The following is a 25,712-nucleotide window of genomic DNA, read 5'->3' on the forward strand; positions in this document are numbered from 1 at the left end:
TGGATAGATAATCTGTAAGAGCAGAATTTTTTGCAGGAAGGATGCAAAATTGTGTTCTCAATCTAATTCAACTTTGATCAACATTTTCTTTCTGTTTTTTTGCGCGCGCGTTTCTTAGTGGTAAAGGCCAATTTTGCAAGATCATACTTTTGGTATTATCTATATTTTCAAAAAATATAAGTTATTTGTTTGTTCATTTCGGACTTGCTTTCATTCTTTTATAAACAAAGTATTTTAAGTTACTTGTTTCAGTTCACAAGGCTGAACTATAAGCCTGGTTCTAAAATGAGCAGTGCTTCATAATGGGATGCTTCACAAAAAGCTGCTCTAATTTGTATTAATAAGCCTGATGTGCTGGTAATGGACAAGTAATCTGATTACTAATGGACGGGTAAACTGAATATTACTTTAGGTGGTCGCAGCATCGCGCTATCATTATCATCCCCAGTTCCTATGCATTTTCTTGACTTTTATGTGCGTTTTTTTTGGACAAAAACATACTTTTCTAGATTATGCAGTTGTTTTTATTCGTATTTTAAATCAATATAAGCTCCTGTTTTTTGTGTACAAGTAAGATTTTTCTATGCACTAAGTTGAAATATTTGAAACAGTATTTCTATAAAAGAAAGAACTTGTTTCAGTTCAGAGCACCTGAACAACTTCAGTCTTTTTAATCGTTTGGGCTACTTGAATGAATCCCTTCAAGATAAAATGGTAAAGTTTTATTAATCAGCCTTATATGATGGTACCCCCTTCAGAGAAGATAGGCCAGCCATATTTTCAATTTTTTCTTATTCCTATAAATAAAAACCTTATTCCATATCATCACATGGGGAAAACTGTTTTTGCAAAACCAATTTCGAAAAACTACCATAATCAGAAACAAATTTATAGTGGCGAATCTGTCCATGGTAAGAGAGCTGGAACAAGTGCATGCCTTCCATCCCTGAACATCAATCTTTATTCTCTCATTCCATTGGGATCCTCTGTTTTGTCTGAATTATGCTCTATCCACTTTGTCCTAGATGTTCTATAGAGAAAATATTCTCTCTTTTACTGCTTCTAATCTGAGGTACATTTGCTCCAAGTTTAAAAAGAATTTTTGATGATAAGGATACATTTTAAGGAAGAAAACCACATAACATGGCAGTCTGCGTGCCATTTCCAGACGAGTCAACGGGTTAATTTTGATGTTTGTATCTTGGTCCAGCCCTTCCCCTTCTTTGTCATAGATTGAAATTTTGTTTAAAACCATATCGAGAAAATCTAAATATTGGTTGTTACACGGTCTTAGAATTTAGTCAAAGAAATATGGTGGGCTTACCGTGGAGGCAGGCAGGTGAAAAAAATAAATTATATGTTTGTGGTTTTACGATTTCTTATATACGAATCTTGTGATTTATATTTCAGCAATGGTAGTATAGACGTTAGATCAAAATTATATATAGAAGCTTTATTACCCTAAGTTCTGGACAGAAAAAGACCTCATGAAAATAGCCAAATAACATATAAGATTAAAGAAAGAACTTACCTGAGGCCTGGGAGTCAAAGCGCAGTGAAGAAAACCTTACACGACAAAATAAATACTCAGGGGACATCAACTCCTCAGAGGCAAAAGAAAATAAAAACAGAATGCTATTATGTTTGATTCTTAACTAAATGATCCTTGAAAATTCTTTTAGAAGTCCCAAACGATTGCCATCTCTATTCTAAAGAAGGTAGTGAATTCCAGACCTGTTGACAAGCAATAAGGGGATTGAAATCTGACCGAATAGTAGGGGTAGGAGGAATGCAGATATTATATGAAGAATAAAGGCTCTATGGAGCTGAATCAGAAATAAACACAGGAGCTCTTTGAAGATATTTTGAAAACTTGCCATGAAGCTGATGAAAGACAAAAGAACCACTATAAATAATGTAAATAGACTGTAGACTTAAGAGCCGAGTAGGTGAGGAACGGTTGATGTCCATAATCAGACGCCGTGCTTTATTATGCATGACAGAAAGTGACCGCAGTGTAGACGGAAAATTAGACATCCACACAATGGGGCAATAAGAAACATAAGACTGGACAAGGCAAAAAAAAGAAGCTTTAGAATAGATACAGGAGATGTGCGTCTAAGTTTTCGAATGATACCCAAACTCCGTGAGACCTTAACCCTAATCATGGCTATATGGTTTCTAAATGAAAGGTTCCTTGTGAAACAAGGAGCCTTGTGAAACCCTGAAGGCGAGTAAGCTGAGGGCAAGCTTTACCAGTTCGAGAAAAAATAAGAAAATGTGACTTACCAACATTCAAGGCCAAGTAATGCTCAAATCACTTCGGGCATTGTATGCAAGATGATCAGCAATATAAAAGGCAAAGCACCCTCTCGCAATCTGTTTCCTGTTCAGCCTCTCTATCCTGTATCCTCGAAAATCTAAGAGTATATCCTTATTTGAGTCCAGGAAAGTTTCACGTAAAACAATAACATAAGGAATTCCACCACTAACGATCTGTTTCAGCTCATCAAAAGACGAGGAAAGTCCCTGAGTGTTAGGGTGAAGCACAGATAAAATACGATCTCGTTTAGAGGAGACAGAACCATTTAATTGCGAAACATACTTACTTTTATTAGAATAATTATATTACCCGAATTAGAATAATTATTTTTCTGATTTCTACTTTCAACTGAAATATTAATTATACTTTCAATGTCTAAAGGAAAATTTTGCACTAAAAAAAAGTTTCAAATGCTGAAAACGAATGCATTTATACATAAGCATGTTATTACTATGTATTGCATATAAATTTACATTTCTTAGCTGTCCTTGTCATTGAAATTCTACTATCTAAATTAGACTAAAACCATGGTAGGACTCTCTTCAAGATTAACAATAATACCCTTTTATTTTGAAGGTCAGTCTCAACCAAAAGATGAAAGGAGAGCCAAATGTGTATATATTTTCTAACCCATTCATGCATTAAAAAGATGCACAATTTTGCAAGCAGTACAATTACTTTTTTCATGAAAGAAGAAAATACAGCCCAGGAACTCTGAAAGTCATTGTGTCAAAATACTATTCAAGGCTCTGAAAGTCATTGTGGTGCTTACAAGTACCACATTTTATCACAGTCTGCGAGCCATCAAACTGTTCGTGGTAACGAACTGTAGTAAGGAGCGACCCGAATCAATAGTAAACCAAAAACGGAATTTTGATACCAATAGTTACATCAAAAGAATTGTACTTTTATGCTGATTTTAAATATATAAGTTTAATTAAGTTTAGTCTAACCCGTCAAAAGTTAGAAGCCCAAGGAAATATGCCGTATTTTAGAAAAAATAAAAGTCTTAAAAGTCAATATCCCCTAGAAGTGATAACATCTTAATGAAAATTGTGCCATCAGATTCAACGTATTAGAGAATCCTACCGTAGAAGTTTCAAGCTCCTATCCGCAAAATGTGAAATTTTGTATTTTTTGCCAGAAGACAGATCACAGATGCGTGTTTTTTTTCCAGGGGTGATGGTATCGACACAGTGGTCTTAGAATGTTGCAAGAAGGCTCAATTCAGCGAAAATTAAAAGTTCAAGTCAACCTAACCTGTTAACCAGGTTAACCTAACCTGCCCTTTTTAAATGTAAAAAATATCGCAGGGCACCTGGGCCCCTTCCCACGCTCATTTTTCCCAAAGTCACTGGTTTGAAATTTTTAGATGGCAATTTTGTTCAGCATAGTCGAAAAAACTAATAACTCTGTCTTTGGGGACGACTTAATCCCCTAAAGTACCAGGAGGAGGGGCTGCAAGTTACAAACTTTGACCATTGTTTACATACAGTAATGGTTGTTGGTAGGTGCAGAGATGTTTTCAGGAGGACTTTTTCTCGCTGGGGGGGGATAGTTTTGTTACGTGGGAGGATCTTTCCATGGAGGAATTTATCATGAGGAAAGAGAATTTCCATGAAGGACTTTCTAGCATTATTAAAAAAAAAGTTTTTTCAACTGGAAGTAAGGAGCAGCATTAAAACTTAAAACCAACAGAAATCATTACGCATACAAGAGGGATCGTCTCCTCCTCAACACCTCACTCTTTACGCTAAGATATTTTTAGTAATTTCAGCTATTTATTCTCCGGCCTTTGTGATTCGGGAAAGAATTGGGACAAAATTCAAGCTTTAGTGTAAAGAGCAAGGTAATGACGAGGGGGCAAACCTCCTCAAATACATGATAAAAATATATAAATATAGAAGCTAGTTACGTAAGTTAATTCATAAGTTACATATATTTATTACTAATAAAAACATTTGTAAGAAAAATAAAAAGTTCTAGTTGCATTTTAAGTAGCCAAAAATGGTAGGGCAACAGCCTCTTCCCACACCCCTGTTTTGTCAAAACCGTCCGAACAAAACTCTGAGAAAGCTATTTAGCCAAAAAAAAAATGTATTGCAAATTATTTTTTTTTCCAATTAGACAAAATTGTCTAACCTGAATGAATTTATAGGGATTTCTTCAAACTTTTCCAAAAACTGTACGTTTATTTTAGTTGTAAATGTATTTAAATTTCAGCTGATTCCTGACCCCACCCCTCTCCAGTCTATTTTTCAATCATATCTCATTTTTCAATGAGTAGGGCAAACTCAATGACTCATCAAGTTTAGAATTAGGTTTAACAAAAGTTCTTTTAGCTGCTTAAGTATTTATTGTGTCAGCTAGTTCCTTCTGACATGGTTCCCCCTCAGAAAAATGCTTAACGTTTATAAGATTTTCCTCGATCAAAATAACGTTATTAAGTAAAATTACCAGTTTATTTAAAATAACCTCTGACTCATTCTTTTTATTTTCCTTCGTCAAAGTACAAGGTATTTTGCAAAGAAAAATTTGCTCAAATACATTCATTTTAAAACTTCAACCAATTCGTACTCCCTTCTTACTTGTCAAACCACAAATTCTTGATGACAACTAGTCACCTGTAATCCAGCTAAAATGTTAGAGATTATTGCCACTAGATTATGTAATCTCTTTGCTTTTAATTTTCTGGAAAAAAAAAAAACAACTCAGAATCGGTAACCTGGAAATTAATCAGCGAAGTAACGACCCATAACAGAGAGACATGAAAACATTGCCTCCGTAAATGTACAGTGTTCTTTTTTAATTTAAAAAAATTTGAACCTTGTGAATCCAAAATTTTTATTAGATGTCTTTGAAAAGATTTTACCTAAAAAGGATATGGGAAAGGGATTGGATGCACTCCAGCGGTTTTTTCAATGTTCCTTCAATATGCCCTGGATGTTTAAACTTCAAGGCCCTCAGGTTTATACCCTCAGCTGAACTCGACATATTGTAGACACCTTGTCTTGCAAAACTGGATGCACAAAGTATCTCTTGATTTAGTCGAAGATGCTCCAAAACATTTTCCAAACGATGTGACGGCTGATACCGTCAGCCATTGCAGATATTAAATATTAAAAAAACTAGTTTTTTTAAGTGAAAGTAAGGAGCGACATTAAAACTTAAAATGAACAGAAATTACTCCGTATATGAAGTGGGTTTTCCCCTTCGTAATCCCTCGCTCTTTACGCTAAAGTTTTTAATTTTTTTAAAAATTAGAATTGTGGCAACGAGTCAAACTTTTGCGTAAAGAGCGAGGGATTGCGGAGGGGAAAACCCATTTCATATACGGAGTAATTTCTGTTCGTTTTAAGTTTTAATGTCGCTCCTTACTTTCAGTTAAAAAATTTTTTTTTTTAATTTAATTTCTGAACGTTTTTGAATTAATGCATGTTTGATTTTGGCTCTCTGCACATAAATTATTAAAATGAAGTTTGCATACTAATTCTCTTTTTGGCTAAATGGCTTTCTCTTAATTTTGATCAGACGATTTTGAGAAATAAGGAGTGGGGAAGGAAGTGTAGTTGCCCTCCAATTTTTCGGTTACTTAAAAAGGCAACTAGAACTTTTAATTTTTAACGAACGTTTTTATTAGTAAAAGATATACGTAACTTAAGAATTAACTTACGTAAAAAACTTTTATATTCTCATATTTGTATTATGTATATGAGGGGGTTTGTCCCCTCGTTAGTACATCGCTCTTTATACTAAATCTTAAGTTCTGTCCCAATTCTTTAAGAATGACCCCTGAATCAGAAAGGCCGTAGAATAAGTAGTTGAAATTACTAAAAATACTTTAGCATAAAGAGCGATGTATTTATCTCCTCCTAAATACCTAGCTCTTCATGCTAAAGCATTTTTAGAACCCCTCATATGCTTAATAATCTCTGTTTGCTTTAAGTTTTAATGCTACTCCTTATTTTCAATTGAAAAAACTTTTTCATGTTTATTTTTTCTTTGTTTTTTTTATAGTAATGCTAGAAAATCCTGCGCCCTTTTCATTGAGTTTCTCTTCCCCCATGACATATTTCTCCAAGGAAAGATACTCCCACATAGCCCCCTCCCCTCAACACAACCCCCCAAACCAAAAGAATCCCCCTGAAAAGGTATGTACACTTCCCAGTAACTATTACTGTATGTGAACACTAGTCAAAGTTTTTAACTTGCAGCCCCTTCCCCAGGGACTGTGGGGAGTGAGTCATCCCCAAAGACATGGTTATTATGGTTTTCGACTATGAGGAACAAAATTGCTATCTCAAAATTTTGATCTGTTGACTTTGGGAAAAAATGAGAGTGGGAGGGGGCCTATGTGCCCTCCAATTTTTTGGTCACTTAAAAAGGGCACTAGAACTGTTCATTTCCATTAGAATGAGCGCTCTTGCGACATTCTAGGACCACTTGGTCGATACGATGACCCCTGGAAAAAAAAAATAATAAACACGCACCCGTGATCCGTCTTCTGGCAAAAAAATACGAGATTCCACATTTTTGTAGATAGGAGCCTCAAATTTTTGCTCTGGGGTTCTCTTATATGCTGAATGCGATGGTGTGATTTTCGTTAAGATTGTATGACTTTTAAGGGGTGTTTCCCCCTATTTTCCAAAATAAGGTAAATTTTCTCAGGCTCGTAACTTTTGATGACAAAGATTAAATTTGATGAAACTTATATATTTAAAATCAGCATGAAAATCCAATTCTTTTGATGTATCTTTTAGCATCAAAATTCCGGTTTCCAGAGTTTCGTTTAATATTGAGCCGGGTCGCTCCTTACTACAGTTCGTTACCACGAACTGTTTGATTGCTGGTATTTCGTTTTTGCAACCAATAAAGGAAAAAAAAATTTATTGTGTTTGGCATTCTTTTTGACATTTCCCTAAGGTTTGACCTTAATGTTGCATGTATTTTTTATTTATAGAATGGAATATGCCTTCTTTTCTTAATAAAAAAAATACACCTTGTATGTTAACAATAGACAACTTGCATAACTTACAGCCCTTGCACCAGGGGCTAGAGGCTATGAACCCTGGATGCATAGTTATTTGACCGTTGAACTGTTTTGAATAAAACAGTCATCGAAAAACTATTGATCAAAAAGGATGGGGTTGGAAGCTCTTTGATCACTATTAACTCTTAAAAAGTGCATTGAAACTTTTGATTTCCAATCGAATGAACATCCCCGTCCCCAAATGTCACACAAAAATCTTTTCCATAAAAACCTTATATGTTAACAGTGAGTAACTAGCTTAACTTACAGTCGTTGCTCCAAGAGCTGCTGGTGAGATTGTTAACCTCTGATGCATGTTTAGTTAACTTTTAAACTATTTTGGAATTTTTTTTTTATCGGAGGCAAAAATGGCACTTAAGAGGGAGACGCTGAATGTCCTTTGATTAGCTTTGATTCTTCAAAATTGAACTTGAAACTTCAATTTCCGATCGAGTGAGTATTTTCCAAAGTATGTACGACCATCCTTTCTACAAAAACCTTAAATATTAGCAACGAGTCATTTATAATAACCTAGAGCCGTTGCCCAGAGAAGTGCGGGGTTCTTGTTAGTCATGTTTATTAACCATGTTTTATTGTTCGACTGAAAATTGAAAGTTGTAAGGCCCTTTTTAAAAGTCAAAAGTGATCTTAGGGCATAAAACACCTCCTTCCCCTAATATAAAACAAAGCAAAAAACCGTAAAGAATAAGTAAAGGAATGCAGTAGGAAGACACTATCAGCAGGCTCTAGATAGCCCTTGCCGCTGGTAGGCTCAGTGACGTCAATAAGATGAGGCCTTACAATAAAAAGCTGAGTCAAACTCAAAACGATCAAACATAGGGCTGATAACCCCCATCCCTTCTCAAGACCAGAACATAAATTGCGCTTTACTAAAAAAAGAAAAAAAAATGACCGTCGATGGTCAGTTTATTTGACATATACCGACATATGTTCGATAAGGTTTTGATGATTTTTGTTTATGAAAGTAAGAAAGATAAACAAAGTTCAAACGCATTTTGTTTTCAGTAAAACGCAAATTGTGTTCTGGTCTTGGAAAGGCATGGCGGTTATCAGGACGAATCATGTTGGTTTTTGCTTGTTTTGCGTTTGACTCAGCTATTCACTGTAATTTCTGTTCGTTTATAGTCAATTGTATTGATTGATGAGCCGAGTCAAGGGACTATAGTAACTGTTGGTGATGAATAGGAAACGGGGGGCCATAGTGAAATTTCTAGTGGAAGGGTAGTACGCATGGTGCATTGGAATATACAAGGGTTTTCAGCGACAAAACTAAGTAATCTGTTGAAGGAAGCGTGTATTGATAATGACAAGAAAGATATAGTTGGACTAGTAGAAACATGGAGTGATGGGAAAACCCATTAAGTGTTGAAGGGTACTATGTTTTTGAAAGAGTGAGAAATAAATCGAGTAATGGTCGACATTATGGGGGGATAGCGATATTGATCCGGGATGATATATTTGATAGCATCCATAGGCTATTAAGTGCGTCAGAAAATATAGGGTGGTTACAAATGTCCATGTGGGATAAGAGGTATGTTATAGGCTGTGTATATATACCCCCTGAAAATAGTTCTTATATGAATGAATATACATGGGACATATTAATTGAGGAGTATGTTAATTATGTTGAGCTGTTTAGTGACCATTTTTTTGTATTACTAGGTGATTTCAACGCCTACACGGGTACGAGTACGGAGGTTGAAAACATACAGGTGGATCTTGGCAACCCTTGTTTATCAGGAATGGAGAGTATGGTTGAATGGTATGGAAGAAATGGATGCCCGAAAGGTAGGACAAGCAAAGATGAAACTAGGAGGAAAAATAGGTGGGGCCATAAGTTGAAAAATTTTTGTAGTGAGGGTCGGTTGATAATTTTGAATAGAAGGGTGGGTAAAGATCATGAAAGGGGAGATTTTACGTGCTTTGGTTCGGGGAAGCCTAGCGTGATTGATTATATTATGGTTGATAGGAGGCTATGGGAAAATTGTTTGGATTTTTATGTTATGGATGTTGTAGGATCAGACCATCACCCAATAGAGGTAGTCATGAAGGCAGGACAGGCGAAGAAATGGATGAATGAGATAGAGGGTGAGAGATATAGTTGGAAAGATGGAGGGAAAGATGGAAGATCAAGGTAGGAAGTTAATGAAGCAGCAGATTAGGGTAGATTGTATGGAGGAAAACCGTTTGAAAAAATTGTTGGAAAGTGAACAGATGCAGAAAAGGGCGGAGGAATGCATATATATACTGGGAGAAGGGAATTTAGAAGAAGCCGTGCAAGAAATATCAGAGGAAGTATATCAGAAATGCAGTGGAATATCAAATAAGAAGGAGAAGAAATACAAACGAATTCTTTGATGAGGATTGTTGGAGACTGAAAGCAAACCTTATTCAACTTCTCAGGAAAGTGAAAGGAGCACTAAATGACCAGGAAATGAATAAACACTAATCGGAGTACCGAACAGAAAAAAATCTACAAGAGGCTAATAAAAATGAGAAAAAAACAAGTAGAAGAGATTAGGGCTATAAAGATCAGCGAGGAATACTTGTCAAAAGACCCAAAACAGTTTTGGAGTGAAGTAAGGCGGGAATTCAAGGCCAACGACAAACACATACCTCCAGCTGAGTCGTGGAAAACATACCTGGAGCAGGACACTAGCAAAAGGGAGCAATATGGAGAAGGTATAGGGAGCTTAGCAGAGGAGCTACGAGAGCAGAATGGTTTCCCCTTAAGACAAGAGGATTATAGTCTATTAGAACCGATCAAGGTAGAGGAAGTTTGTGCAAGCCTAAAAGGAATGAAGGGATCTTCGGCGTCGGGGGTGGATGGAATACCAGCAAAGATTTGGAAAGTCGGGAAAACAGTTCTAGTACCAGTTTTAGCAGCAGTTTTCAGTTTTGTGACTGAAAAAAGGAAATGGCCTGATCAGTGAAATGTGTCAGTAGGAATACCAATTTTCAAAAAAGGTAACAGGCAGGATCATAGTTATTATAGAATAATTAGTTTAGGAAATGTGATGAGTAAGATTTTCTGCAAGGTTATAGACTCAAGATTAGGGAAGTGGTTGGAGGTAAAGGAACTGTTATCCCCTTTTCAGGTAGAATTTAGAAAAAATCATAGTGCAGTAGATCATATTTTTACTTTGAGAATTATGGTAGAGAAGTATAGGAAAGGAAAAGGGGGGAGGTTATTTGCAGCTTTTTTAGACCTGAAAGGAGCATATGATAATGTGGATAGGAACCTGTTAATGTTAAACCTGTTATCTTTAGGACTGCCTCACTATTTCGTATTGTTGCTGTGCGAAATGTATAAGTACGTGAAGTTAGTAGGGAAAGGGGCGGAAAAGTGCTCAACTCCGGTGCAATCTTTATTGGGACTAAAGCAGGGATGTGTGCTGTCACCGATATTGTTTAGCCTTTATTTAAATGATGCCAATGAATTTTTTCGTGAATGAATTTTTTCGATGCCAAATGAATTAAACTGTGCTTACTACTATTTGCTGACGACATCGTATTACTGGCTGAAACAAAGGAGAAACTGCAACAATTATTAGAGATTACGGAGGTTTATTTGGAAGAGAAGAAGTTAATCCTGAACACATCGAAGTCAGTGGTGATGGTATTTGGTCGTAAAGCCATGGAAAGTGAAGATGTGAATTTTTTCTTTAAAGGTGAAACTATACCAGTGAATAATGAATTTGTTTATCTTGGGGTAAAGTTTACTAGTAATGGGAAATTTAGTGGGCATCTGGATCTAGCGAATGCAAGGGGGAGGTATATTAGCGGTGAAATAGCGAGGAGTAGTCTTAGACGGGTGAGAGATATTAGAGTACATAAGAGGATTTGGACAAGTAAGATAGTACCGGCGATGCATTATGGAGCAGAGATCTGGGGCTATCGGAAAGGTCCAAAACTTGAGGTGGTTATGATGAGATATTATAAGAGGATGTTAGGACTATGGGATTCGTTTAGTAATTTGGTAATCCAGGGGGATTTAGGGCTAGTATCGCTGCGATCTATGAGGCTAGTGACCATGGTGAGATATTGGGTTAGGATACTGGGTATGCAGAGATTTACGGTAGCAAAGGCAGCATACTTAGAGGCGTTGAGACAGAATAGTAAAACAGGGTAGCCGGCGGAGATTAAGGATATCTTAGATAAGTGTGGATTAGGGGAATGGTGGAATGAAGGAAAGGGGATTATGGGTATGGAGGAAATAGTAATAAGGGAGGTACAAGAGAGGTTGAAGAACCAAGAAATACAGATATGGTGGGCAAGTCTGGATCGTTCAGGGTCGTTAAAATTGTATAGACAGATAAAGGGTAGTTGGGGGAGGAGGTATTTTGGAAGGTTGGGTTAAGTAGAGAGTAATTGAAGGCTTATTTGGATTGGAGGGGAAATGGATTTTTGATTGGGGAGTAAAGAAAGTATCAAGGGAGAAAAGGGGAGAAGGTAGAATCTATTGCTTGTCCTATGTGTGGATCTCAGGATGAAAGTTTATTACATTTTTTGTGTGAATGTGTCGAATTGAATCATTGGAGGCGAGAGATGTATGGTAAAGAAAAATTGAACGAGATATGGATCCTAGATAGAATGAAAGAGACAAATTTCCTGAGTATTAAAAGGATAGCAAGATTTGTAAGGATTGCAGCGGCCCATCGGGAGTGTTTTCTTTAAATAGTATTAATTTAATGTAGTTAATTTGTTGTTTGTTTGTTGTTATGTAATTTTCCTATGGCCCACGGGCTTTTTCTGGAATAAATTATTATTATTATTATAATTATTATTATTATTATATTCATTGATAGTGATTTGTGGTAGTTTTACGCTTGGAATATTGTTTTACTTAATTTTGATTCATTCTTGGCTTCATGGAGGTCTTTTTTTTATAAAGATTCTTGTGGAAAAGATTTTTAAAGTAATTACTTTAAAAAGCGATGTAAGTAATACTTGAGACGGATAGACTAGCTGTAAATCTGTTGCTACTAAAAACTCTTTAATTTTCTTTTTCCTTGTTTGAAAGTCATGCAAAAGCACCAATAAGTTTTACTTTTTAAATGAAAGTTAGTGCCTTTTTCGTAAATCACCTAAAACAAGAAAATTTTTCAAGCTGAAATTCCTGTCATTTTCTTTGGAAAAATTGAAAAAAAAAATTTTTTTTATCTGCAAGTAAGGAGTGACATTAAAACTTAAAACAAACAGAAATTATTCTGCATATGAAAGGGATTGTCCCCTCCTCAGCGCTTTACTCTTTACGCTAAAGTTTGACTCTTTCTCACAACTCTACTTTTTAAAATAAAAAACTTAAGCGTAAAGAGCGAGGCATTGAGGAGGGGACACTCCTTTTCATATACTGAATAATTTCTGTTCGTTTTAAGTTTTAATGTCGCTCCTTACTTGCAGTTAAGAAAAATTGTTTTTTTTAATGTCTTAATGTTTTTGAATTAATGTCTGTTTCGATTTTGGCTCACTGTACATGAGTAATTAGAGCGATATTTTGATATTAATTTTTTTGCTAAATGACTTTTTCATAGTTCTGATTGGACGATTTTGATAAAAAAAAAGGGAGTGGAGGAGGAGACCTAGTTGCCTTCCAATTTTCAGTTACTTAAAAGTGCCACTAAATTTTTTTTACAAATATTTTTGTTAGTAATAAACATACGTACCTTACGAATTAACTCGCGTAACGAACTTCTATATTTGTGTATTTTTATTACGTATATGAGGGGTTTCGCCCCCTTGTCGATATTTTGCTCTTTACAGTAAAGCTTGAATTTTTGTCCCTAATCCTTAAGAATAGCCCCTGAATCACAAAGACCGTAGAATAAATATTTGAAATTACTACAAATGCTTTGGTGTAAAGAGCAAGGTATTGTGAAGGAGACAAACCCCCTTATGTACGTAATATCTTATGTTCGTTTTAATTTTTAATGCTGCTCATGACTTCCAGTTGAAAAAAAATTATTTATTTTCTCATTGTTTTTTTTAATAATGCTAGAAAATTCTTCACCCGCTTCACTGAAATTTTTTCCCTCGTGAAAAATTCCTCCATTGAAATATACTCCCACGTAACCCCCTCCCCCGACCGCCCCTACCCCAGCAAGAAAAAGTCCCCCTGAAAACTTCTGTAAACTTCGTAATAACCATTACTATATGTAAAGAATGGTCAATGTTTATAACTTGCAACCCCTTCACTTGGGGACTGTGGGGGATTAAGTCGTCCCCAAAGAAATAGTTATTAAGTTTTTGACTATGCTGCAGAGAATGCCTATCTCAAAATTTTATCTGGTGACTTTGGGAAAAAATGAGCGTAGGAGGGGGCCAAGGTGTTCTTTGATTTTTTTTTTGTGTCACTTAAAAAGGGCACAAGAACTTTTTAGTTTTGTTATAATGAGCCCTCGAGCTACATTCTAGAACCAATGGGTCGATACGATCACCCCTGGGAAAAAAACAAACAAATAAACACGCATCCGTGATCCGTCTTCTGGCAAAAAATAGAAAATTCTACATTTTTGTAGATAGAAGCTTGAAACTTCTACAGTAAGGTTTTCTGATACGCTAAATTTGATGTTGTGATTTTCGTTAAGATTCTATGACTTTTAGTTTGTGTTTTCCCCTATTTTCTAAAATGAGGCAATTTTTTTTCAGGCTCGTAACTTTTGATGGGTAGGACTAAATTTGATGAAAGTTATATATTTAAAATCAGCATTAAAATTTGATTCTTTTGGTGTAACTAATGGTATAAAAATTTAAGTTTTTTAGAGTTTTGGTTACTATTGAGCCGGGTCGCTCCTTGCTACAGTCCGTTACCACGAACTGTTTAATTGGAACCGTATAGGCAAATTGGTGTTTGTGGGCCCGGTCCGTTTATGCAAGCAGAATTCTAAGAAGAAACAGAAAAAACATATCAGCATAAATTTTGAAATTGATAATGTAGCCATTAAGCCCTCTTACCGTCTGTAGCATTTACTCTAAAGAGGGCTAGTCTACTTGTCTTACAATGTAGATATAAACGTTTAATGTATTTTGGTTCCTAGATTAACATGGTTGTGTATAAACGGTCATTAAATAGCTTATCTTAAAATTTTATGTAGTGTAGCCTACCTTAGCTTGTATTTAAGCAATAAAGATATTCATAGGCATTGATATTTGTTTTTCTGGTAGCCACTTAGGGCAGTGGCTACTCTGAAGCAAATAGCCTACAATAATAACAAAACATGAAAGTTGTAGATTAACTGTTAATTAAGAAGGCCAAGAAATATCCATTACTTCAGAACCAGAATTTTATCCTAGGCTAATGGCTGTGGCTGTTTAAGACCAATGTGTAAGAATTACTGTTTATGTTTATGGTTTTATATAGCTAATCTTTCAGACTAAATTACTTTCTTTTCTGACCTAAGTGACTCAAAACTAGCCTATAAAAAGAACTTTTCTTCTTTTTAATATTGCTTGTTTCAGCACTTGGCAGTTATTTTAAGAATTTTTTAACATGACTTTCAATAGTAGTTCTAATGATGATGTTTTAGTTATTATGTCAGTAACATTTGCTTCCAAACTAAATGAATATGCTCTTAGGAACAAAAGAACAAGAAGCAGTGTGTATATCTAATGTTAGAAAATGATCTAAGAGAGAAACTAGGGCTATTAAACTTGCTTAATAAACTTCTCTTGGCCAACAATGATAAAAAAAACTTGGGGATTTCATATACTTTGCTAGAAATGAATTTACAGATGGATAATAGACTTATCTATTAACAAGTAAAATAACATCATTTTATAACATTCTAAAAAGGGCTTATGCCAGATTTGCCTCTCACCTGGACTATCTCTCAGCTTTTTTTTTTTTACAATTAGCCATGGCTTCAAGCCTGCAAACTACTTGATTTTAATTGATAGAAAATAGTACAGTTTATATATAACAAAAAAACCTTATACATAGAGGAAAATGTCTAGCCAACTAGGTGGCTAATATGAATGACAATGTATATATATATAGAATCTTTAAATTAGCCAAGCAGTTGGCTATTAGATTTCATATATATATATATATATATATATATATATATATATATATATATATATATATATATATGTGTTGCCTCTGAATTATTTGTCTATATTATTTTTTCTATTGTTTGGTAAATGACAACTTATACTTATTGACGACATGACTGCCTGTCCATGGATTATTCTTTATGGTTGATTGTGTGTGGCTATGCTGTTTGACCTATGTGATTGTATGGATGAGTAGGGTTAAGGCCTCATTCAAGTGCTGGTCTATATTAATCACTAATTTAGGAAAACAGTCTTCCTTTTCTCCTTCTGTCTCTTTTTTTTTTTTTTTTTTTTTTTTTTTTTTTTTTTTTGTGTGTGTTTGTGCTGTAGCATTGGTGATTTCTCTTTTCATGATATATATATATATATATATATATATATATATATATATATATATATGTTTTTTTTCATAGGCATGTATTTTGGGGGTAATACCTGACACAGGGATGCCATGGATATTCTGTGGTAGCCACAACACTTGGCTGGGTAGAGAATTTAAAGTGGCGAAACCCTATAGGCCAGTGTATTCTCCTGATGAGCCCTTGTGTTGGGTTGTTGCCTCTGAATTATTTGTCTTTATTATTTTTTCTATTGTTTGGTAAATGATGACTTATACTTATTGACGACATGACTGCCTGTCCATGGATTATTCTTTATGGTTGATTGTGTTTGGCTATGCTGTTTGACCTATGTGATTGTATGGATGAGTAGGGTTAAGGCCTCATTCCACTTGTGGAAATAGCTAACTTGTTGGCTATTAAGATCCTATGTATATATAAGCTTTAGTTTAAAATAGACCTACATTGCATAGGCAATGTGAGGTGTTTTGGCAACATTTGTTCAGCTTTGCCAAGTAAATTGTTGTGAGAGCAACAGTTTGGTTTTATTTCCTTGCTTTGATTAAATGCTAAATCTGTAAGGATCTTAAAATAAATTTTAGGTTCACCAACTTAAAAAAGTTGTGAACCCCTCATTGCTGAATATGATTATGAGCTAACAGCCAACTGTTTCTTAAAACTCCCCTGTATGTCTCACAATTGGTATTGGCCCATTTTTGGTTTCAGTGTGCACCTTACTACTGAAGATGTCAACCCCTTTAAACTTTCAAACTGGTATATGTCTTGAAGAAATTTACCAAAAAAAAGGATGACATATACTTTGATCAGCTCATCAAGAGCTATCAACTGCCATAAAAAAAATATATCAGTCTTAGTTCAAAAGTCAACTTTTTTGTCATATGCCAAGTTTCTAATGTCATCACTTAGAAAGTAGCAAAGGATGAACTCTAATTTCTTTAGCAACAAACTTTTGAAATTTAAGAAACACATCTGATACCATTTCTGTATTGGTCTATGTTTCAGTGTGTACCTTACTACTTAAGTTGTCAACCCCTTTTAACTTTCAAACTGGTATATCTGATGAAGGAATTTTTCTACCAAAAAATAGATGACATATACTTTGATCAGCTCATCAAGAGCTGTCAACTGCTGTCAAAAAAAGAAATACATCTGTCTTAGTTCAAAAGTTGACTTTTTTGCCATGGGCCAAGTTTCTAATGTCAAAAAATGTCTAAAGTTCAAAAAACTGAATGGTAAACTCAGCTGAAATCACAAACAGAAATGGGTAGAAGCAATAAATGGCAGCACTTTTGGTTTCTACTTTCTTGTTTCTGTAAATTTTTCTATTTATCACTCAAAGAAGATATATTGGCTGTAGGGGAGGGTAACTGCCAAATATATTTAAAACTTATAGATTTTAGTCTATCTTCAATTTGAAAGTGGTGCCTGCCTGCTTGCCTGCTAGAACAGCTTTCCACTTGAAAGCAGAAACATGGTTTAATGGAACAAAAGCTTGACTGCATACCTTCAGATAGTTCTCTCTGACATAGGCTATAAAACTTCAAGTTTCTTCACACACTATAGGCTCTGGCTCAAGAACAAGCAAAAACCATCCTTTTTAGCCCCAGGAAAGAGTTCTACAAAGCTTTCCAAAATGCAAAGTCATGTTCATCAATCCAGCCTAAGATCCACACTTTCTGTAAAAACTGCAGAGATTGGACCCTTACCACTTTCTAGGAATAAGCTGAAATTGGGAAGCTAGAAAAAAAAACACAACAAAACCAAAGTGTTGCTCTTAAAACACAAATAGCCAACAGTCAGCTATCAATAAAGTTTCTAATACAGAGTACAATTGGCTAACTAGTTCAATATTGTAACCACAGCTATAAAGACATGTTCATATTAGCCAATCAGTTGGCTATTAGATCTCACCTATATATATATATATATATATATATATATATATATATATATATATATATATATATATATATATATATATATATATATATATATGACCCTGCCCAAAACAACTCTGAAATCTGTAGCAAATCTTGCCCTCACTTAACTGATTGATCAACCAACCCATTATAGAGACGGTCAAAATCCAACTACACTTGACTTGGTATTTACAAATAGCCCTGACACAGTCATGTCTCTCAAATGTTTACCTGCAATTGGTTCTAGTGACCACAATTGTGCTATTTTGGTGCTGGTTTCCACTAGGCCAAGTAATATGACAAAATGATCTTACACAGATTATGATAAAATTGGGCAACACTTGTCTGAAGTTGATTGGCAATCTTTGATTCTTAGTGATAATGTGGACTATTTGTGGTTCAATTTTAAGTCATGCTTGCTTGCAGTTGAGAAGCAATTTACTTCCATAACATACACAGAGAAAACGAAAACATTGCTATGGAGGAAATAAAAGAAATCAAAACAGGCAAATTATCTTGCTGATTTTAAAAAACTCTGTAACAAGCTGAGAAATCTCACATGTAAAGTCATAAGTGATTATGAAGTAAATATAGCCCTTAGTGCAAAAACAAACCCCAAAAATTTTTGGAGGTATGTTTCCAGCTCTAGTCGTAATAGACATAGAATTTGCCAGCTTATATGTCCTGGTGCTATTGTGCTTGATTCCCCTGCAGACATTGCAAATTGTTTAATTGCCACTAATTTCTCTCATTAAGTCCAAGTATCTCCTCCTCTTTCCCGGAAAGGAACCATTTCCACAAAATGTCATCTGTTGTGATTGATGTGGATGATGTTCTCAAGCACCTGAATAAGTTGGATCCAAACAATGCCCAGAGCCCTGATGGCATTCATCCACTTTTGCTGGAAGAAGCTGCAGGCCTTGATTCCATGCCACTGGCTGATGTTTTTAAGAAGTCCATAAGGATGATGGTGGTACCAGCTGATTGGAAATCAGCCAATATAGCTTCAATTTTCAAGAAGGGAGATAAAAATAACCCTGAAAACTACTGGCCTATTAGTCTCACATCAGTCATTTCTAAACTGCTCAAAAGTATTTTCAATGACACTATTATTAACCACCTTGAAAAAAAAATGGCTTATTGTTGAAGTATCAACATGGTTTCAGAAGGAATCAGTCCATTGAGACAAACCTGGTCCAATCTTATGATATAGTCACTAAACGAATTGAGGAAGATAAAGCAGTGGATGTCCTGTTACTTGACCAAGCCAAGGCCTTGAATAAAATTGTCCACAAATATCTTTTTCAAAAGCTCCATTCATATGGAGTCCATGCTGACACTATGGAGTGGATAAGATTGTTTCTGATTGGCTGAATCCAGAAAGTCATGGTCTACTCTGATGATGGAGACACTGTATTTTCAGAGCCTGCACCAGTTATAAGCAGGGTACCCCTGGAAAGCATCCTTGGCCCCACCCTCTTCTCTATATATCTTAATGACTGTGATGATGTTCTACAAAACCCCATCATTCTATGCTGATGACAGCAAACTAATTGGAATTGCTGATGGAACCATGCAAAATGACTTGAATTGTCTCTCCTTATGGGCTTCCACTTGGATGATGGAGTTCAACCCATCAAAATGCAAATTCCTGCACATGGGTCCCCACAACAATCAGATTTTATATTCTATGCTGGATCAATCTGCCACACATATCCCAGTTGAGGCTGTTGAGAGTGAACAAGGCTTAGGAGTGATCATTGACAGGAAGTTTAAGTTCCATGAGCACACTATGCAACAAGTTGCTAAGGCCAACAAAGCCATGGGACTAATTAAACAAACCATATCATCATGCCATCCTTTGATAATAAGAAAATTATATAATGCTCTTGTAAGGCCACATTTGGGGATTGGCTGCCCTGTTACAAATCCTCAATGTAAGGGAGATTTGTTGGCCCTAGAGAGAGTACAGAGAAGAGCAACCAATCTTTCTGCTCCACATCAACAGCTTCCCTACCCTGAATGTCTGCATTGCCTGAAGATACCCACATTGGTTTACCAGCAGAACAGAGGCGATGTTATTTTTGTCAAGAAAATGCACTAAAATAACATGGATAACTCCATTTTTACTCCCTCCCTTGCCACCATGACAACAAGGCCACTCAATGAAGCTGCAACAGGAGCCCTCCAGATGTAGAGAGAGGACTAAATTTTTCTCAGTATGTGCTGTCCCAACTTGGAATGGTCTTTCTAATGAGACTGTCACTGGTGAATTGATTAATTCTTTCAAAAATGTAGTTGATTTGGAGTGGAGTAACATGGAATGGAAGACCATTGGGATGCTGCACCCCATCACAACCACTAATTGTGTTACCTCATCAATTCAACAGCAAGATGTTCTACATGAGGATACAGTCCACCTTATCTTGCTGTAAATGCAATTTAAGGTATATATATATATACTGTTTGACCTATGTGATTGTATGGATGAGTAGGGTTAAGGCCTCATTCAAGTGCTGGTCTATATTAATCACTAATTTAGGAAAACAGTCTTCCTTTTCTCCTTCTGTCTCTCTTTTTTTTTTTTTTTTTTTTTTTTTTTTTTTTTTTTTTTTTTTTGTGTTTGTGCTGTAGCATTGGTGATTTCTCTTTTCATGATATATATATATATATATATATATATATATATATATATATATATATATATATATATATATATATATATATATACTGCTTACCAGCATCAGGGTTATCAACGGATTTTGGCATTGAGAACAACAGCATAAGATGGCTGAGGATTGACAGCTACTAGATTAGCAAGGCCTCTACTTGTTGAGGGACAGCATAGGCCCCATTTTTTAGTTGTAGATGCCAAATTCTTGAATTCTTGACAAAAATCATTTATCTTTCGGGTTTGCATAGTACTTGCCTCGCCAACAATTGTAGGGACTTCATCAGGTTCATATGTAACAAACTTTGGTAGGGTCACTGGATTTTTATCAAAATAGTCAAGAACTTTTAAAATGTCTGGAAAAGTGCCAGCAACTTTCTGCCTCTCGGTTTACCAAGTAGCATACCTTGCCATAGATCAAATAATATTTATTTACCATATCTTCTGCAAAAAAATCACAACCAGTTTTAATGATATTTGTGCTGGCATTTCCTTTTGATATTGTCCTTACAGCAAAATTCAGCACAGCATTCTGTACTAGTCCTTCTGGTAGCATCCTGGGACAGACCCCAATGGACAAGTGAAGCATCAGCCCCTGTTCCACCTGATACCTGCAATTCAAGAAAGACTCCTGACAGGTGCAACAGCATGTGCAACAAAGAACTGTCCTTCTTCTGCTGGTCAATTAGGGTTACATAAAAAACGGCTTGGCACACTCAAATTGAAACCAGCACAAATATTCTTTAACAAAATATAAATAAATGTTCAGAAACTAGGTCAGTACATTGTAACCTTTATATTCTTTATACAAATATTTTGAAAGAGTGGTCACACAATCAACACTGGTCACTGAATTAATTTAAGATCCTACCAAGTTTCAAGTTGATAAAATCCAGACAAGGTGTTATCACTTTCAAGACTAAATCAAGAAAAATTCACAACTTTGAACCAGAATTGTAAGGGCCTTTAAGCCTAATGTGCTTACCATCTATAGCACCTATGCAATTTGGCATTTTCCACAGGGTAAAGATATCTGCTGCAGTAAAAAGTTTTCCTCAGATGGAGTAGCAAGCAAATTTGGAGAAAGAATGTCAAAAATGGCATGTGCAGTCTCTTCCGAAATTTCTTAGACAGCAGAGATTCTAACTCTGAATAGTTTGAAGTTGTCAAGCTGTTTCCAGTTGCTAATCACAAAGTTCAGGCTAGGGGAATCTCTAGGGATATGGCTTTTCTATAATTTGTATTTTCCTCTCTTATTTTTACTTCTGTTTTACTGGATATCCACCATACAGAAAATATAAAACAGGATAGTTTATATATATATATATATATATATATATATATATATATATATATATATATATATATATATATATACATTTAGTGTGTTTAGTCTGTCTGTTACACTATCTTTATTGTTACACGTTATTACCATTATTACCGTTACATGAGCTAAAAAAATTGAGGCTCTTTTTAAATTTTATTAAATTGCTTGAAATGTAAAAAACTGGTGATTGCACAAATATTTCAATATATTTTGACAATGGATTAAAGCAATTCGAAAACCTTGAAACAGAAAACCAAAAGTTCAAAGTTTAGTAGAAATTGTTGAAGTTTAGAATGCTTGCTGCTCAAAGAAAATTTGTCAAAGTGTCAATTAATGTCAAAAAGAAATTATTATTAAATTGCTTAAAATGTAAAAAACTGATGATTGCACAAATATTTCTATATATTTTGACAATGGATTAAAGCAATTCGAAAACCGAAAACCAAAAGTTTGAAGTTTAGTAGAAATTGCTCAAGTTTAGAATGCTTGCTGCTCAAAGAAAATTTGTCAAAGTATCAATTAATGTCAAAAAAAAATTATCCCAATATGTTACCAAAAATTGAACACCAGGACAAAACACTGGAGCAATGCAAAACCAGGCTTGAGGCTCAAGAGAAAGGGCCAGACTAAAAACTAAAATATGACGTCAAAAAAAATATAAAAAAAAAATGAATAAAATAAAAAAAAAATAAAAAAAAAAATGAATAAAATAAAAAAAAAATGAAAAAAAAATACAAAAAAATAAATAAAAAAAAATTGAAAAATAAAAAAAATAAAAAAGGAAAAAAACTGTAATAAAATATAAAAAAAGGGAACACCAGAGAAACGCAAAACCAGGCTTGCGGCTCAAAGAGAAAGGGCCAGATTAGGAATGTCCAATTTACGTCATCAATTTGATTCAAAAATGGCATAGCATTGCCGGGACCCAGAACACAAGGGACAATGAGAATCCATATATAGAAGCCTGCCGTGTGCCATGCTGGGGCCCGCGGGGCTGGGCGGCAAAGCTGCCGGGACCCAGCACTGTCTGTGGCTAGAACACAAGGGACAATGATAATCCATGTATAGAAGCCTGCCACATGCCATGATGGGACCCGGCAGCAAAGCCGCAGGGACCCAGCTAGTATATATATATATATATATATATATATATATATATATATATATATATATATATATATATATATATATATATATATATATATATATATATATATATATATATATATATATATATATATATATATATATATATATATATATATATATATATATATATATATATATATAGAATGAAAGTGTATATGTGGGAATCTTTAAACTTGCCAATCAGTTGGCTATTAGATCTCATCTTTGCATAAATTTCAGCCTGAATTAGTCAACTAGTCAGCTAATAATAGAATTGTATAGTCTATACACTATTAAATTAGTTAACTAGTTGGCTATTAATATCCAGGTGACTATCATAAACTTTAGTTTAAAATAGCCAACTAGTCAGCTATCAATTAAGTTTCTAGTAAACTTGAAGAATTAAATGAATAGTTGGATATTAAGATCCCAGGTATATATTAGCTTTAGCTTAAAATAGCAAACTACTCAGCTATCAATAAAGTGTCTCATACATATTAAAATTAGCGAACTAGTAGCCTGAATTAATAAGTTATGAGAACTGTAAATACTTTATAGAATTAGCCAACTAGTTGGCTATTAGTATCCCATGTATATATAGACTATAGTTTAAAATAGCAAACTAGTCAGCTATCAAAGTGATTAGAAGTGCTCATTAATTTAGATTTTCTCTTTCCATTTATATTTTACATTTTGTCTTTCTGGGGGTGGGGATGTGGAATATCTTGCTCTCCGCTTATCATCTCTACATACTATTTCAACTACTTGGCTAATTTCAAACCACTTTATGTATAAATATCCTAAATATAGCAAACCAGTCAGCTATTGAAAAATCTTTTTTATTTTCCAACATATTAATGTACTGATTTGGCTATGGACTCTTCCCATTTCGAGCAAGGAATCCCATTGGAGCCTTGGACTCTTCCAAGATAATTTCTTAAACCACATTGGCCTGCCATAACACAAAGAAAGAAAACGATCAAAAATGGGGTTTTTAAAGGCCAAATGAAAATACGTAAGAAAACATAGAAAACGAAATCTCGAGAGGAAAACAGTCTCTCTTCTTCAGCGCGAAAAAAATAATGTGATCAAGAAAGAAACAAAAACCAAAAAACAAGCGTGGAAAGTACAACAAAACCAATGAAAAAAAAACGCCAAAAAATTAAATAAAAGACCAAAAATTAAAAGAATTGAAATCAAATACCTAACAAACAATAAAGTGAGCTATATCCCAATATCTGCGATTTGCACACAATCCAAAAAAAATGAACTGCCAATGACAGATACTAACGAACAACTGAGAAATAAAAGAAAGAGTTCATTCACTCAAACAAACGAAGCAGTAATTGAATAAATTGTTTGAGTGAATGAATTTTTTCTTTTATTTCTCAGTTCTTTGTTAGTATCCGTCGTTGGCAGTTGAAATTTGTTTGGATTTCGTGCAAATTGCGTATATGTGGCGAATTTCTCACTTTGTTGTTAAAAATCACACAGCAGACTATTAACTAACATGTTATCAATTGGCCCAATACTTTAAATTAATGGGAAAAAAATAATCCTACATTCACCAAACCTTTTTAAAGCAGAATAAACTATAAGTGTAAAGACAAAAAGAAAATTAAGAAATCATTCAAAAATTCATGCAAAAAAGACGTCAAGGAGCAGAGGGGGTTAAAATGCCATGTGCTGCTTTATAAAAATAATAAGAGATTTTGTCCCGGTGTCCCTATCTGTAATTTCTCTTTGAGTGTCCCGGTCGTCATTTATATTTCCTGTGTCCCGGTGTCCCGGTCGTCATTTGTGTCCTGGTGTCCCGGTCAGTAATTTCGTCAGTCGACAAACATGACGTCAGTCGACAAACAATTTCATGACGGCATAATGCTCAATCCTTATAATGACGTCAGTCGACAACAAACATGACGTCAGTCAACAGACAAACAAACAACTTATTTACATATATATAGATAATGAGTGACTTGATTAAAACTTTATCTGTTTCTTATGTAGATTGTCAATTGTGTTTTCCAAATTAAAAGTATTCATCTTATAATTATTTGATTCAAATCTAGAAGACTGGTAGGCTATAGAAACTTAGCAAACGTGAAAAAGATGTGTTTTAATATAAGAGATTGCTGAAACTTAAAAGAGGGATGAAAGGAGAAAATAATAAAATTTGAGGCATAGCATTATCGGTATCCTGAATAAATCTAAATCAAATACTATTTCCTTTGATTTGTTTTGCAAACTGTATGGCAGCAATTCAAGAGATGAGCTCATAACCCATTTTATAACATGGTCATCAATCATTTTTCCATTTAGATAACAAAAAAGCAACTGTGTCAGGAAATAGGATTGCCATGACCAGGAAAGCAACACTTTACCCTGTCGGATTATTGAGAGGATGGTTTTCATATATATATTTTCCAGGAAATTTATGAAGCATGTACATTTTCTGAACTTGAACATTGAACCTTGTCCTTTTTAGATAACAAAAAAGCAACTATGTCAGGAAGGAGGTTTGCCATGACCAGAAAAGTAAAACTGTACCTTGTCAGATTATAGAGAGGATGGTTTATTATTGTAAGAAAAAACTATTTAAAAACTAATCTATTCTTCTCAAGTGAACAAAATTTCATATAATTAATTCTAGCCTAATAACTACATGCCTTCCAGAAAAAAATTCAAAACCCTTGCAAAATTCTTAGAATGGCAAAAGTTAGGACGTGTTTTGTGTCAGTATCTGGATAAAACCGAGCTAATAGTACTGCTGTATGTTAAGCCTGGTGAAGAAAAGAAAGAAAACCACCATTCCAAAGGAAAGTCGATGAGGTTGAAGTTTTTTCTTAATTTGTTTAAGGTTGTTACTTTTTTTGAGTGGGT

General features: G+C 34.7%; 1 protein-coding gene across 1 annotated transcript in view; it reads left to right on the forward strand.

The window, feature by feature from the left end:
* Nucleotides 1-25,712, forward strand: part of LOC136039636 (zinc finger protein 16-like) — an 86,003-nt gene that overhangs the window by 25,208 nt on the left and 35,083 nt on the right. Inside the window, exon 3 of the mRNA XM_065723533.1 lies at nucleotides 9,036-9,161. Coding sequence (XP_065579605.1) covers nucleotides 9,036-9,161 — 126 coding nt within the window. The remainder of the gene's footprint in view (nucleotides 1-9,035; nucleotides 9,162-25,712) is intronic.

The sequence above is a fragment of the Artemia franciscana genome, chromosome 19 (genome assembly GCF_032884065.1).
Source record: "Artemia franciscana chromosome 19, ASM3288406v1, whole genome shotgun sequence".
Taxonomy (NCBI): domain Eukaryota; kingdom Metazoa; phylum Arthropoda; class Branchiopoda; order Anostraca; family Artemiidae; genus Artemia; species Artemia franciscana.